The sequence below is a fragment of the Neodiprion pinetum genome, chromosome 5 (assembly GCF_021155775.2).
Source record: "Neodiprion pinetum isolate iyNeoPine1 chromosome 5, iyNeoPine1.2, whole genome shotgun sequence".
Lineage (NCBI taxonomy): Eukaryota > Metazoa > Arthropoda > Insecta > Hymenoptera > Diprionidae > Neodiprion > Neodiprion pinetum.
The window spans coordinates 24,482,937-24,500,425 of record NC_060236.1 but is presented as its reverse complement, the minus strand read 5'-3'; the positions used below and the strand labels follow the sequence as shown (position 1 = coordinate 24,500,425).

At 39.9% G+C, this 17,489-nt stretch overlaps 1 protein-coding gene across 5 annotated transcripts in view; it reads right to left on the bottom strand.

The window, feature by feature from the left end:
* The window catches only part of Sema2a (Semaphorin 2a), a 418,382-nt gene that overhangs the window by 158,714 nt on the left and 242,179 nt on the right, over window positions 1-17,489 (bottom strand). For all 5 annotated transcript variants that reach the window (XR_011177160.1, XR_011177159.1, XR_011177161.1 and 2 more), the window contains 2 exons: window positions 13,677-13,764; window positions 7,500-7,551 (listed from right to left, as the gene is read on the bottom strand). Coding sequence is in view for 2 of the 5 variants with exons in the window: in XM_046624922.2 (XP_046480878.1) it covers window positions 7,500-7,551; window positions 13,677-13,764 (140 nt within the window). In the remaining 3 variants the exon portion in view is untranslated. The remainder of the gene's footprint in view (window positions 1-7,499; window positions 7,552-13,676; window positions 13,765-17,489) is intronic.

Below are 17,489 nucleotides of genomic sequence, written 5' to 3'. Positions count from 1 at the left end.
TCGTCAATAATTGTATCGTTACATCTAAAATCGATGATGTTTGAAATTTTTTTCCTGCATTCAAATAGCATTATATCAACTAAATTCAACTCGATTAACTTCAGTCGCAATGTCAAACCTTCGTTGCATCGTATTTCTGCCTTCACAAGTTTATGTCTGTACCATACGTTTGATACATTATTACAAGGAGTGACCAAAAGCCTTTGCAATTGTTTCAGAAAAAAGTGTGAACCAATTGAGCACCTGCGCAATTTCTTGATGACGTTTTTCCTTGAACGGGTAAGCAGCTGATACATTTTTAATCAGTCGAATACCTTTCACTCGATTCCTTCCACATGCTCGTGTACCTCTACTTCTTACGCGTTTCTTTACAGAAATGAGTCGAACGCCTTGAAAGGCGGGGTGTGTCGGCAGTTCTAAAAGAGGTGGGGGTACATTTGGCCGGTAAGAAGGGGAAGAAGATCACACAATTTACGGCGATGAAATATTAAGGAAGGAAAACTGTGCGGATCCCATGGGCACCGACACCCTCTAACCTGGAACCTCGCATCCCGACAGCCGCGGTATTCGTTAAAAATTTATCGAGCAGAGCCACCGCGGCCCTTTTTATCTCATTAAATAGTAACGCAGGACATCGGGCGCCACTCAGATCGACCAGACCGAATCGCCGGGACTCCCCCAACACATCACCCTCCGTGGACCATCTTTTCTTTATCCTCCGTGTGAAGCTGGAGGGAGAGGCGAGCTTGGAGGCGCTTCATCAGCCTGAATATTCATAGGAAATTGATGCACATACGTGGGTTACGGTATAAAAAAAAAAGGGCGGGACGATGTAGACCCCGACGGTCGGTAAGTCATTTTTTTCATAATGGACTGTCAACTCTGATCTCTCGTCGGAATTCAATCTGCAGTCAATATCGATTTCAATCGGATAACGGCGTTTCGGTTCTGCAGGTGATTTACTCCGTATCTCGTCAATTTTATCTCGGTATATATGTTTCTCCCTTTTTTTATTTCGATTTTTCTCTTCTTTCTTTTTTTTTTTTTTTTTATTTTCATTCATTTTTTATCTTCGTATTCATCCCTTCCTTCCGGAGTGTGAACGCGAGTAAGAGCGAGGTGGAGGTGTAATTGAAATTTTTTTTATAACCCCCAGCACCGGGAAAGAGCGAGGGCTTTTTACTTGCGAAAATTTCTTCCTTCCTTCTCGCTACTATTTTATATGTACAGTATAGACGCGTAGCGGAAGCTTGCTCAGACTTTACCAGACTTGGCGGTTACGTTGTGCGCTTTTCAACGTGAGCCCAGAATTTACAATCTCTGTACGAACCGTAGACTAGCCTGGGTGTAAGAAGAAGCGGGACCCGGTCTTGGCAAAAAAATCTATGGCTATTTAAACACTTTTCCCATAAATTAAACGGGTATAGGGGATGTCTACTTCCGTCTTGTTCACACTAAGCACGCTCAGGACCTTTAGGCAGTCCTTGGCCCTCGTTAGCAGAGCTGAAACGACGAGAGAACCCGGGTTAGCAGATGGGGTAGGCGTAATGTGACAATAAGCACGAGTCGCCGGGGTAATTAAAAAGTTAAACCGTAAAGCAGCGAGTAAAGGTGGCAAAGACAAACTAAAGACGGTGGCGCTGCAGCAAGTTTGCCAAACTGACGTAGCACCGGAGGGGGGAGGAACGGAACGGAATTGGAGCGAGAGGAAGCGGATTTTCGACTACACTCCGAGTGTTGACTGTTACTTGTTCTGATAATTGCCCTGTTTAGTTGTCTTCAATTACAAATGTTCTCAGATATACGCCCACCGTCTGGAAACTTGCCGAGCCCCGATCTTTGCCCGAGGATTACACCGACTGCAACCCCCTTCTCTGTCGAAGTGGAACTTTCCTGAACGCTCTCGGAACTTGGAATACAAATTTGTTCTAAAAAACCGTTTGTCTTTCATCGCGAGAACTGGAGAGGTGAGCAAAACGTGGCTCGAATCAGCTCGCTTCCGTACATTGTCAAAGTTAACAGTTACCATGCAACTTACAAGATTTGGCACGCTGCAAGGTAGACAAACGAAATACAAAAACCTCTTCGGAATTCTACGAAAGTCGACTGTTTTATTTATTTTTTTTTCTTTTTTTTCTCTTCTTTTTGCGTGTGTCGAATATATAACATCGTCGCGAGAAATATCCGATTCCACATGAATAGCGCAATTAGGATTGGATTTCTTCGGACTCTGAGAACAGATCCAGATCACCGTTTCTATGAGGGTGCAGGGAACACGAACCTCAAAGGGTCTTTCCACCGAGTGATTTCCTATTCATGTTAGGTGCTGACGCGGTTCTATGGATAACGCATTGTCACGATTAGAATTCGGTATTTAGGAGTCGAGGATTTCTCCGACACAACAAACCTTTGGAACATATTTCCAAACTTGACTCGACTTGTGAAAAATCTTGTGTAACCGGATTGTTTGCATAGCCAGTTGAGGTAGCGGTTTGAACAGCATAGGAAAGTGAAGGAAGAAAAAGAAGGAAGGAACCACAAGCCGGAGTAGCCGTTGAATTATTAAAAACAGTTAAGTATATGGTAAGCCCATTTTCATGTAGGGGTTTGTCGAGGAAGAAGCGCGTCTCGTCAAACTAGAATTTTTCGGAGAGCCATCCTAAATTCATCGCCACCGTAAAACCCGCGCTACAAGTTGCGCCTCGATCTTGTCTGGGTTAGGCAAAGCGGTTCCTCCTCCGTCTTCGCCCCTCTTTCACCCCATGGACCAGCAGCTCGAGGCGGATCTTATCCACCCAGACCACGTATATGCGTACACGATGCAGCGATGCCGCGCGAGTGAGGAATGTATATTTAATATCATCATTCCAGAAAGCAACAGGACCACCACCCCACCTCGCCTTTATATTTCACGTCGCTGTGGGAAGGATTGTTTACCGCGACCTCGTACCGATCGCACCCTTAACTTGCGGGATTCGCTGAGCACATTCCCACATCGATGTGTTCACACCTAAGCGGTGTTCGCTTTTGATTTTTAGTAATGTCAGACCTGGGTCAAAGAACCCGCGTGAACATCCGTTTGTCGAACTGTGGTTAGGTTATCAGGACTCCGAGTGTTCCTTCGATCGATACAAAAGAACCTCGAACTTGGTCTAGGTTAGAATTACAACTTTCAATTTTAGTCAGGGCAGGATAAAAACTTTGAAACCGACTCGGAGCAGGGTGAAGACTTTCAACGCTGCTAAGATCAGGGTAAGGACTCTAGACTTGACTTTCTCTTAACCGAAGGAACGTTTAAGGGTCTGTAACCTAACTCAAATTCGACAAATGGACATTGTTTCTGGAATATTTAGGGCAAGATAACGACCTTGAACTTGATTTAGAGCAGGATAAAGACTTGTATCGCTGCTGAGATAAAGATAAGGACTTTAAACTTGACGCTATGCTGACGAAGCAACGTTCAAAGTCCGTAACCTAACCCGAATCTAGCGATTGGATATTGGTTGTCCATGCGGAGGCTGTCAAATCATCCACCGTACGAAAACTTGGATCCCTTTGACTCAAAAAATCAAATATCAATCAGCACGGTAAATACTTGTCATCGTATACTTAATCCCCGACAAATGATGTGGAACCGCCCATTGAAAAAATACATTTTTATGATCCAACAACCATTTAGCGCACAGTCCGATCTGCTCTAAGGTTTGATGCACGAAGACTCACCTCGAACGAGACTGTACATTAAACTCGCGAGGATTATGGCGCTGCTTTTTGCACCCGGCATCACATCCTTCTTCGGAATTTTTATTTTTACAGTCTCGCGATTCCCGTCAGCCAGCTTCCTCCGATACTTTAACTCAGCCTTGGACGGGCGGCGTTGGGAGTTAGAGTTTCCGTTTAAACATGCATGCGCACATGCAAGTGAGTTGCGAGCGAATGTGCCTGGAAAAGTATACGAGGCAGCTCTGACGCCGGGAAACGTCAGCTTTCACGAAGCTCGCCGGTTAACTTGGACCTGTCCAGTAATCTGTGTACCACACATCCTATACTTTTAGCCGTCAGGTTGCGGTTCGGTATTTTATTAGTACCGACTACGTTATATTCGATTTCTATTCGACTTTTCCCCGGTTCATTCACCCTCGTCTTCCGCAGGATGTTACGACAAAAATTCTCGCAATTCGCTGAAAATTGCAAACCTATTGCTCTGAACAATTCTGTGTAACGTAGGATCGTTCCGTGCCTGAATAGTTTCGTGTTCACTGATTCCATGCAATTTCGCTTGGTCCAATTTATTCACACGAAAACTGAGGTGTATGCAGAATAATTTGAGATTGAATAATCCTATGATATTTGTACGACACAAATTCTTGTGTAGAACCAAAGTATAAAAGGGAAAACCCTTTCTTCTCTTGCTAGGATAATGTAAAATAAAATAAACATTCACGCAATTTTACGATCATTAAACGGAATATTTTTACGAAGAAACATCAAGCATAGAACGTTTCTCAAACATCACAGATACACGAGTATGGTAAAATGGAGAATGGAAACTGAGCTGAAAAATTGTTTACACACAACTGTCTGATATTTCAACAAACAATTCCATAGTCGTTAGCATATAGAACGTTGCTTCTACCCTCGCAGGAAGGCGATCATAACACGTACAACGTTGCTGCTGAGTCACGGGTGGAAAAGAAGGGGGGAAACTCGAAACAGAACTCGAACAAAGTTACGAAACACCATGATAAGTATGAATAGGATATAAGACACCATCAGCGGTCCGCGTATTCATCCCTATTCAAATAACACGTCGCTAATAACAGCTTCGAGTCAGACCATGGGATCGCTATGCATGTATGCAAAGCGAGAAATTGGATCTCGTTGTGGTTATTGTTTATTATTTTTACTACTTCCTTCTTATATATATATATATATATATATATATTTTTTTTTTCTACCCTAGTAGCGATTTTGTTACCGTTTCATTTTCTTCATTTTTCTGCAAAAAAGACAGAAGGTCTCTCGTGCACAGACGAATATAAGGATAGCGACTCACACGATTATGTGACTCGAATTTTACGACTCAAGCTCTCCCCCCTCCTTGGACTAAAATCGAAACCCAATTCCCGAGGGTGTTAATCCCTCGTGGAAAGCGCACGCCTGCGACGTAGAAGGACGGCGAAAGCTCTCCTCGTGCGTGTAATTCCATTTTCCGCAATGTTCGTTATTATCCGAATACTTGGAACTAACAACTTTATTATACGATAATCGCCGAGCTGAGAACAATTTTTTCCCCCTTTATACAACTTGAGGTAAATAATACCGCTTTTGGAATTTCTTGTTAATCTTATCGTTATAACATATTTTCCCTTAATCTTCCATTCCATTTTACATTTCTTTGTATCATTCTCTTTATGATACGATACGCGTGAAAAAAATTCGATGCGGTACGAGTAGGCATAGGTGTTGATGCAAAAAGGGGACACATGTTGCACGCGAAGCTGTCACCCTCATTGAAAAAATGGTATCTAAATAAAGCTCGTAAAATTGGCATCCCCTAGGTACACGGCCGAGCTAGATTTTCCCTAGGGTGCGGGGAATAAAATATAATATACATCCGTGAAGGAAAAAAAGGTACGTATACATCTATACCTACATGTATAACATATTATATATATATATATATATATATATATATGTATGTGTGAAGACGGGGAAAAATAAAAATTCTGCGGCTTATTGTCAATGGGTAACCTATACCTTTGCAACATGTGGGTATGGGGGATACCCTGCGGGACCGGGTGGGTGAAATCAAACACAAAGAAACCCGGTACCAAAGCGCACAAAAGCCGGCCGAAGTAACGATTCGAAAATGCAATTACTTATACTCCGCGGTGCAGGGGCAACGAGCCATTCACCGCTAGAGACTTGCCACGAAAAAAAGTAGCCGAGGAGGTTTCGAGCCTTCGGCATCGGATTCTTCGTTGAAAACTTTTTAGATCTGTCGAACGACTGCCGGGGAGCGATTTAGACGAGAAGGAAATATAAATAAAAGTTTGGGAAGAAGGGGCGAAGGAGCGGAAGATGGAATCGCCAAAGATAGACGCTCGATTCTGATCTTACAAAATTAAATTTTATTTTTTTAATATCCAATCTGACTTTTTTTTTTTTTTGAAATTTTCGGACGAAAAATATGACTTTTCAAAGATTTAAAAAAAACGGTTTATCGACGTTGATAGGAAACACTGATTTCATTGCAAGGAACATGAATGTCACGAGTGGTTGAGGGATGTTTTTTTTTTTTTTTTTTTAAGTCAAATGCACTGCGAAAGTGAAAAAAATCTCGATATCCGAAGTCAGAAAAAAAGTGTCATAATTTTTTATGGTAACTGGTTTGACCTCGACTGGTATGTCTTACTTTTCCCCTTTCGCAAATTTTTACTTCTACGTGATTATACTCCGAAGGGCTAGTTGACTGCTGTGAAATAAAACTGTATCAGCGAAAAAACTCCCTCGAGATATTAGAGAATTCTTTCTTCGGATATACCGCCCTCTCGAATCGCGCATAAACCCTCCTTTCGTTAAGTTCAAAGCGACTAGTATCAGCCAAAAAATATTACATTTCAAAAACCCTGCATTACTCTCAACTGTGTTTCCACTTCGTCAAAGTTAGCCCTGAAAACTGTGCCTGAGATACAAACAACACGTAATTTTTCAGCAATAATTATCATGCCTCAAGATATATCATATGATGATAATGAAATTTGTAAATTGATTCAACGAAGTAATTATTGCCGAATTTTAACCGTCTCTTCCTTTTTTTCAAATCTTTTCATTTTCATTTTCATCAATATTCAAATTGTCACCAGTCCGGTACGGCTAGCGAAAAATTCGATTGAATTTTTATCCGTACGATTGAGGTGCCGACCACGTTCCAGTACCGCACAGACGCTCGCAAATCGGAGGTGAAAAAATTCCCCCGTAGGCACCGTAAAAAAGAACTTGATATGCGGCATACGCGGATGCGTGTACGTTCGTGCACGTCTCCATATCCCACCACCATGTCCACCGACTACACGAACGCGCCATAAACGCGTGTGAATAATATAACGAGTTCGACCCGGGGATTGGCCACGTGTTTCGAAACATTTCTGAATCCAACCCCCGGCACGAAGGTTGACAATGGATCGCTTAGCGCCGTCAGAAAGTGTCAGCTGTCCCTGCGGCGGCAACCATGACCAAGGGGTGGGTTATGATTGACATTTTTATGGGGATGGACCACTCCAGATTTCGGGTCGATAGACTTTTGTCAAGGACTTGAAGAAGGGGGAAAATCACGGCGGGAGGTAAAGGGGAAAAGTGCAATTATTAGCACCGGGATTGTTTTGCAGAAAAATCGTGAACTCATTTTCATTAGACTAGACTTTTCTACCAAGTGTGAGAAATTGAGTGTTTTTCGGTGCGACAATGAGGAGATGAAAATCGTGAAAGTAACTCACCTCGCAGTTTGAGTGACTGATGTTGCTCAGGTTTAATCTGAAGACCTTGTCCCTGAAACATGAGACAAAAGGAAAATAATTATACATGGATATTGTCGAAATGTGAAATTTTTTTTTTTCAAACGAACAATCGCAGGAAATAAATCACAACGAATTTTTATGCGGTTATTTTCACTTTTTCTACGGCTAAAAGTAAATTTGTTATTATTCTAATCGATGTTTTAGATCTTATTTCCGATCTAGCTGCTGTTTTTCAACCGATGTTTGCGGTGAAAATAAAATACGAGGTAGAGTAGCTCGCAAGCTTGAGTTTTCCCCGAAGACGTAGATATTTATTACATAAGTGGTTAAATTTGACTCCGGTCGACGAGGGATATTTCTGGGTGGGGTATAAAACGAATTGATTAATGATCGAGGGCATTGATTTTTTCCCCATGTCTTACACGGAATAACAAAGCCAATTTATGATTAATGGACGCGGTTCTATTACCATTCGGAGTAAACACCCATTTATACGTTGCGAGTTTTCGATCTCCTCAAAGCTTTTTCCTCCGATTACTGCGACTTAACGAGTTGATCGGCTCGCGAATTATTCGCGTTTAACGCAAACAGCGAACGCTTTGAATCTTGACGAGCTTGAAAAAATTCTTATTCCCTTTTTTTCGAGACAGAGGAATTCTCAAAGAAATAATCCAATATCGCCGTGTGTGTAGAAAGAAAGCGGGACTAACGACATTTTTTAGAAGCAATAATTCGAGACCATACTTATGTACATGATCCTTTCAATCAAAAGATATCGCAGATCAAAGAACCCTCCTTGCAAAGAAACGTCGGTCCGCGATCACAGCGGATTTTCACCTTCACCTTGCGACAATCGAACCCTTTGAAGCTTGAGCTTGCTTTCTTTTTTATGTCTCTTATGACTGATAAAGAACCCGTGGGGCAAGATTGCTTCGCGGAAACATGGCAACGAAACAAGGACTTGCAGTCAAAGCCAAAGACAAAGGTCACCGCATCGTTTTGCTTCCAATTAGCACCAAAGATTAAAGGACACGGTGCACTTTTGGCACGTGGCGTGTTTTCGGCTCTTTTAAAATTGACAAATCACAACGGTGATGAAAATGAAAAGAATGTCGTGGTGGTTTTTTTTTTTTTTTTTTTTCATTTTATCATTCATTTTATCGAAAACTTTGTTTTCAATTAGACGAAACTCGCACGATTTGATTTCCAAAATTGATATTCGTATTTTTAGTAAATTGAAAATGTTTTTTTTTTTTTGATTTCATACAGTTGTTCAGTTTAAAATTTATTATGAGCTTTCATTTGTTTTACTAAGGAAATGTTGAATTTTATTATTAAGGAATTGTTTTTTATCATCCCTTGCTTTGCGTTCCTTTGGTACAAAATTGTTCAATTCAATTTAATTAGAATAGAGAAATTTATTGGGGTGAAGAATAACCTCATTCAATTATTGATTTTTAGTATTTAAATAGTCCTAGATTTAAACTGATCGTGAGTCAAATTTTCAACGCTATCCTCACGTAACAACAATATACAATAATACAAAATTCGATACGCTACGTGACACAATTGTTTTACGAAGGGCAATTGATTGGGTGTTGATTGAAGTTGAAAAAAATACTGGGATACATGAAGTTCGTACGCCCACGTATCGTACGTCCCTTTTTATCCGGAAACTGCATTCAAAACTTACAAATGCACCTAATTTTAGAGTCCGAAGTCGAGACGTACGTTGATTACGCGATGGACAGGATATCGATAGTTGAAAACATGTTGTTCGACATCGAGACGGAAGGATTCCGGGGATAATGACCGAGCACGTTACGAAATTACTTATTTCGATATCCTCGATAATTTCAGCAATGTTGCATGACGCAACCTAACGAGAAATTACTTTCAAACTGTTGTTTGCACGGCGTCCCAATCGGAAGCGAAGCGTAGACGCGTGACGAACGGATGTATGAACCTGATTGAAACGTACCCGAATGGGCGTATCATCGACTACGTCTTTTGTAATTTCCGGTCTCCTTGTGTAATTACAAAGCACGTAAACAGTAGTGTAATGGAAAATTACGATGAATTAATTCGACCGTTACTTAGTTATTGACACGATGTGTTGATTTTTACGTTCGACAAACGCGCTTTTTAACCCTCGAAAATCTGACGTGAGATTCGAAAATCTCTCCCAAACTAATTGCAAGCAAACTGAAAATATTTAGTGTTACGTAGTCTTGACATGTTTTAAAGTTGTTTTACTTAAGCTATGAGATAACTTTAAGTTTTCATCGGGTTTTCTTGCGAAACTTTTCATGAGAAAAGTAAAAGGAAAAAATATAATTCAAAATAGCTAATCGCTTCATCGTACAGAGATCGATTTACTTGAGAAAGAAGTAGCTCAAATTCAAATTGGCAGGCATGTTTCTGAAGCTCCTTTACTTCGAATTCAGTCAGCTCTTTTTTTACGAATTCAATTAAATTTCAATTACTTAATTTAAGTTAGATCAATTCGTTTGTTTAAAGTATCATTGCACATTATTCTCATGACTTGAATATTTCGCAACATTTCAAGGAACTTATTGAAAACTCAAGCTTCAATTCAAATAATTTCTATATCTATTCGACCTAATTCAAGATAATTCCTATTTATTTATGTTAATCCTATTAGCGGTTTAATTTATGATGATTCCCGATTATTTTAATCAATTCATGAAACATTGTTATGGTAATTCCTCAAGATTTATTTTCTCCTCGTACCTACTCAAAAATGTTGATTCGGGCGTAAATTCACGGAAAGTTCCACGGATTTCGTAAATCTCCGTAGTGTACGGTTTACGTTCAAATCGCCGTTCGACGTATCTTCGAAAAATCGTATAAACATAACAATTTCAAACTCATGAAAATTCGAAAACAACTTGTCACGATATTATACACTCGGAGAAAAGTTTATTCAAATTCAATAAAATTTTCCAGAATATATTCTATTAAATTCACCAAAATATCCATCCGAATGAACTGAAATTATTTTTTAAAATCAAAATCAAAACATTTTCAAATACACAGAAATTTTTTTCTTCAATTAATCGAAGGTTAGGTTATGTTTGAAAATATTTTATCACTAGGAACAATTTTTCTTCCATTGTGAGACAAAATTTTTCCTTTTGACGATTACTGTGATTTTGACCACTGAAGTGGCAAAGGTAGAAAAAGATGAACGAAAATCTGAAAGCAGGATGAATCGGGGATCTGGCAAGCCATAGTTGAAACAATTTTGATCTTCTCCTCGGCTTTGACGTCCGCTTAATCTATCAGTGATCATCTCCCCAAGAGCATGGGGATTCTGACGCAGGATCGGGGAGGCTGGGGGTATCATTCATCGCCTCTGTCTAGAGGCGCGTGGTTCCGACGGTCCTGCAGAACGACGTCGACGCTCGGCGTCGCTCGGCGTCGCTCAGCGTCGCGTCGGCCGGTGCCATTCAATAGGCCGACCACCCCCTGCGGCCTCCATTATCAACCTTGTAGCATTTTGTTGGCATTTACCAAATTAAGGGGTCGGGGCTTTCTGTACAAAGAAACAAACCGACGGAGGGAGGAAAGGATCAAGGCATATAATACTCTTCGACGGTATATAATAGTAATGACGTCGACGGTAGGCGAAGTGGGCGGAAGAAAAGACGGAAGAAAGCTGAGGGGACGAAGAAGCCACCCTTGTAAAGTACAATCTGTACCAGGCAACGATGCACCAACGCCGTGCAACCTTTGTCTTCTTTCGCGATCGTCGCTTCCATGCGACAAAGGCATCGCCGAGAAATGAATAATAATAATAATGATAATAACAATAATAATATACGATACTCGTGCTGTCAAAAAATTCAACTACCTGCATATAATGTCCCAGCAGGTCCACTTCTTATTTTTTACATTTCTGTTAGTAAATGTGACAAAAATTGTTGTAATTTTAACATTTAAATTGTCACATCGTCATTCAATTTGTACTTTGAACTTTTTTTTTCACTTGGTATTACATTAAGAGATGGTTAAATCGACCCGAAAATTTTAATGGATTTGCTGGAACATTTTTTTTCTAACCGTTTAGGCGCAGAGGTGATAGATTAGATATTGCGCCGGTATAATTCGCGATAATTTTTTTAGACTTTAAATAATATGCGCCAATATTGGATTAGATTCTCTATGTATTTTTTTGTCATTCAATTCATGTACAAATTTATGTCTCCGAGCAGGAATCCACGAGCTGCAGTTCGCCCGTGTAATGAACTTTCGAAGAGGCGTCCCAACGATTTTGACAAGCTTTCTAATAACATCCGGCTGAATTTCGACGGAACCGAAAATGTCATAAAGACAGCCACGGATACATAAAAAAAAACTGCCCTAATCAGAAACCAACTTATCGTTAGCGACGTGACATCGAAATAGAAACGCTAATCAAAACAGCAGAAACATATGTAAATAAGAAAACCGATACGCGGCCACGCAATAAGAACTTTGATGAATAACCGAGGAACCTACGAGACTCGCAAACATCAAGAGAAACTCAAGCAATTCTCCAATTTCCAAATCGCCACCACCATTCGGCATCCTACAAATAACTTCCTCTCAAAGAGTCGGGCCAGCTGTTTCTGATAACGTGCAAGTTCCACCTCGCAAACAAGTTAGAAAAATTGAAAACCAGTCACAAACGCGATGCAAGACGAATATAAAACAAAGCGGCTACGACCCGTTCGCCAAAATAGAAGTCGAACTCAAAGAACGTCAAACGGTAAACAAAGTACAAGAATTAAGGATTTCACTCAATTAACTAAGGGCTGTGCTCAGAAAACTAAAACACCTAGCGCAAGGACCCGGGGTGCAAACAAATTTCACAAAAACGATGTAAAAAAATTTAGACCGTAATTACGCCGGGAAAGGCAATACCATCTGATGAAGACAGAGGTGACAATATCAGCGAGTGCTTTTCGGTACAAGGAGATAATGGTGGTCGAATGAACCCGAATCCCAATCCCAACGGCATCATTAAACTACGCCCATGAGTATTCTTCGGTGAAATCTAGGCGGATTCTACGTAAGACGAGAAAGAGACGAAGTATCAGCATCGGCCGCACCAATTGTAACATTTTCGGCACCATAACGCTGCGAAAAACGCGACGCTGTTCCATACGTCAAATATATTTTAACGAAATGTCCGGAGCAGCGAGAACGACGCGACCAACAACGCCATCTGTCAAAAAGGAAATAAATAAAGTGCTGTATTATGTTAAAAATAAAACGCTTGTAACGTAAATCTACTACTTTTGATTAACCTACAGACATGGGGATGTGTTTCATAGGTGTATTCAGGGTGGTTCGAAAAAGTTCGAGCTTCTAATTTTCTTTTTTTTTTTTTGCACACGCCTTTCGAATGTTTCGAGGTGTAAAACGAATGCAACAGTCGCAAGGAGGACCTCTACAATCAACTTTTAGAGGTCACTGAACGCGTTTGAGGTCTTTTTTTTAGCGATTTTAGCTGTTTTTGCGTTTAAAAAATGATTACTTCTCTAAACAGCACAAATCGAGGTGAATCGAAATTTTTAAATGTCTTCCATATCCCGGCTTACTCGATAGAAAGTATAATTGCGCTAATAAACCGTTGAGTATACAACAGAATAGAAAATTGTGTCGAGTTTTGGCCTGTTTTCGTACTTTACACCATATTTTCAAAAAAATTCTCACGACCTGCGTTTTCAACGGATTTGATTCTTTCCAGTCTAGATTTGTTCGATATGTCTGTGCTTATTAAATAACGCAGTTTTATTGGAAAACAATCGTCTCGTAAGCTAAAGTTACAATAAGTAGGAAATACCCTATCGGAGAAAAAGGATAACTCAGATGACGTAACCAAAGTTTTTAACTAATGAAAACGACAAAAGAATTGTAAAATATTATGTTCATCATGAATTCTTTATTCCGAAAAATTCGGAGCTATTCAGTGAATTCAGTGAAACATGTACAAAACCGATGTTTGTGTTTTACCACGGCTCGTTTCATGGCTTGGCTACCTACAGTTATTTTCTTTATTTTCTCGCGAATCATGCCAGTATCGATAGTGTGAAAGCAATGCTGATTCTTGACAGCGAAGATGCATTTGGTTACAAAAATACTTACATGGCACCGACGTAAAGAGCGTCCTTTTTACTATCCAGATACAGTGTTCTGTAGTACAACATCCCGCAGCTGAACTCTCGCACGTGTTCTGCAAAGAGAGAAAACAGAAAAATGCTTTCATCAATAATTAAGATCCATCAATCATATTGCTGTATAATGTAGACAGTGATAAAACGATCTTGTTAATTAAACTGATCCAGTTATTCAACTATTTCATATTCTGTAAAGTGATTGCCAATATTCGTTACATGATAGTATTCCATTACGTGCATGAGTAATGTGGTTTTAGCTATTTTAGAAAATTGCGTTGCAATCGACTGTGTGTTCATTCCGTTCCATTGAAGAATCACTGGTTCGTGTAATTAACAAATTGTAATACAATACAAATTGTAGTGTATACCATTCCCAATGTATCCTGAAAATCGAACTTCGACCCTTGTGCTTTTTAACTCTTGTGTATATTAAAAGTCATTGCGTAGAATCGGAGATATCGATTTAAGTGACTTGAAAAAATTCTGGGATACTCTTTGACTATGAAAAAAAAAATCAGCAAATAAAAAAATACTGGAAAATGGATCTTCTACTAAAAAAATCATGCCTCACACAAATTTCAATATTTTGAGCTGAAAATTAACTGAGTAACTCTCAAGGCACGTATGTTTAAGAAAAAAGCATGAAGATACCGTGCGATGAAAATTGCGTATTATTTGAGTGAGTGAGGTTGAATTTTTGAAACACGAATGAATTAACGATTTTAACGATATTTCATTATTCAGCTTGAATCGAATCGGTAAACATGCCGTGAGGTAATTTTAACCCTTGTGTGCAGCGTAAGTTTTAATCACGAAGTCGATAAAATTTCGTTGGCTTACTGACTGAAACTGGAAAGAGAAAAAAATTTTTGAATCGCTGTGCAGAGTTTGAATCTCAGCTGATCTCTTCAACACGTTGTGAACATATTACGAAGATAAAAGACAGAGAGAGAGGGTTCAATTTCGGTAGCTACTACGCATCCAGTTTGTATCTACAGCTCTCGCTGAGCCGCCGATGCGATGTAAAATTTACCATTGTTCGCGATCTGTTAGTTTGGAGTGGTACGAGTCTCTCTGTATATCAACGAAGACCGGGGGTTGCTGCTTTCATATGTTAAGCAGATCAGTGTCGAGGGTGAAGTTCGCGGTGCAGGAGGCGCGGAGCATTGGCCGAGCTTTTTGCGGTAGAAGGAATATGGAATGGAAAGCGAAGAAAAGTTGAAAAAATAGAAGAAGAAGAAGAAGAAGAAAAAAAAAAAATACATCCAAGCCCCCTCGAGGAGTTTCGCGAGGATATGATTAAAAAAGAAGAAGGAAAATAAGAAAATCAGAAACACGGTCGACTTTTTCTCGCATAATATGCAACCAGCTACACTCTAAGGTAGTTTCTAACTCGATTTATATTTCCCTGGCTATATTTCACCCTCTCGCGACTCATATCACCCGGATAGATCAGCGGAGGCGTTCCGCGTCCGTGATATAGCCGAAAAAAGTTTACCAGAGATAAATGAAGCTGTTAGCCAGATTTAAGCAAATCTCGACGCGGCTCCTCAGTTTCCTTGCGCTTCATCATCTCGCTTTATCATACCTTACCTCTGTATTTCTTCATTTTTTTTTTTTTGTACATGATATACTTGCTTTGTTATTAATCGTGACTCTTGATTTGGGGGAAAAATCAAGATGCGTAAAAGTTCAATTCGTTGGTTTATTTTCAATCAGTTATGTATCTAAGTCCTTTCATCTTTCTATTATTTTGATTTTTGCGTATACGTAGCGTAGAAATCTTACTTGTAAATGAATATTGAATAGTCAGAATAGTGCAGAAATTGAGTTCAAAACACCTTCAATATTTGAGATTTCACGTCGAACGGTTCATTTTAATACATTCGTTTTTAGGCGCGGTAAAGTACGATTGTAATAACTTTACGTAATGCAAGTGTTTATTCAATAAATTCTTACTTTGTGTTATGCGTATGTTGAAAATATTTTTATTTTATTTGACGGGACCACTTGACGATGCAAATTTTCGTCCGGAGAATAGATATTTCAGAATGCTACTATAGGCTACAAAAATTAGTGAAAAAGTCACGTCGTGTATTGGAAGTGATTTTTAGCGAGCCATTCTTTGCGGATACACTAGTCGATAATTGCAAGTGTTAAGAATGGTGAATCGGTTCATTGAAAACGACTCAAACACCGCAAAATGTCGAAAAGTGGTACAACAGCATCAATTGTTGTAAAAACGAATATCGAAACTTTGTCGAAGCGGGTTAAATAATTTTTCAGGAATCCACGCAAAGCTCTGACGTAAGAATAAAACATAATATTACACAACGTCGAATCGCGGCTGAGCAAGAATCCGAAATGAAAAGTACCAGCAAATAAAAACAACGAGTGGATGTTTTGGTTCATTTAACGTTGAAACGAATTCAATATCCGAGGTATTTCCCTCCCGGGATGCATCGGGGATTGATTCGATCATAGATTACGAACACCGATGGCGGGAGCTTGCAGCAAGACTCATTCGAGTTTTGTCGAGTCATCAGAACCCGTAACGCGGTATCATTTCGAAGTTTGCTCCTCTCCGGCGAGTCTCCCAGGCGTCTAGATTCGCTGGCCGCATTGTTATCTCTCCGCTTTTATCGCCTGGAGGGGCAACAAATTTTACTTCATTTCCGGTGCGGAACCGCCGCGGCGCGGTCCATGCCGGGAAACTTCGGGTCGGGAGATCAGTGCAGATAGGTGCGTGCCGGGGTCGTCAGACCAGACAACGACACCGAGGTTTCAATGCTCGCCTCCCGGCCAACCCCCGACATTTTTATGGTCGACGCGGAGCAAGGCTGGTGGTTTTCCAAAAAGTTTTTCGACGGCGAAGCGGATTCCACTAACATTATTTATCGTCTTGAACAAAACACGCCGAGCGGTTTATGCCCGGAATTACTAGCCGTATGCAATGAGAGAAATTTTTACTTCCGGTTACCGCTCAGTCCTTAACTATTTTCATATTTTACCACAATCGAAAAATATAGTTCTAGGTAGAAAATGAAAATTAGTTTTCTAGCTGTTACCGGAAAGTCTGGTATCCGTTGCTATTCTTTCTCGTTACGATCACTGTTGCTATATTTTCTTGCAACTGTTGCGAAAATTTAATGCTCGTGCAACGATAAATTGACGTTAAAGCCTTGTTTAACTAAAAAAGTAGAGTAAACCGAACAAACTGATTTTGCGTTGCAATAACCAAAAAAGGATCGGCGATAGCGCAAAATGGTTACGCGAACCTCGTTTTTCGTAATTCCAACGATATTCAAACAGTTTTTTTAACGATACCTGTTTTACTCAATTTTTCTAGTTACTATAACAAATGAAATTTTTCTCAGTGTGGGAGTCGGCGAGCAGAGTGGCTTACATTGCGGAGTGTAACATTTGATAGACGAGTCGTAGTATGGAATTTGCAAAGGTGCGAAATTCTGTGAAATAGAATTTAGAACATTGAGAAATTCGGAATACAGAGCGGGCGATAAAAAAAAAAAAAAAAAACGGAAATGATTTGAAATACGAATAAAATCCGAACGAGTCGACCGATTTCTGAAAACTTTACTTTGCTTGAAACTAGATGATTGAATCGAAATTTCATGTCGCGTTGAAAGATCTGAACAATTTTCAATCGCTGCCGAGATAAACGTTCTTGAAAATCGATTTTTGAAAACGTCACTGAGAGACTGAAAAAAATTAATATTAGTAAAGTTGTTGAGGAAATTTTTTCTGCTCAAAAAACTGGAAA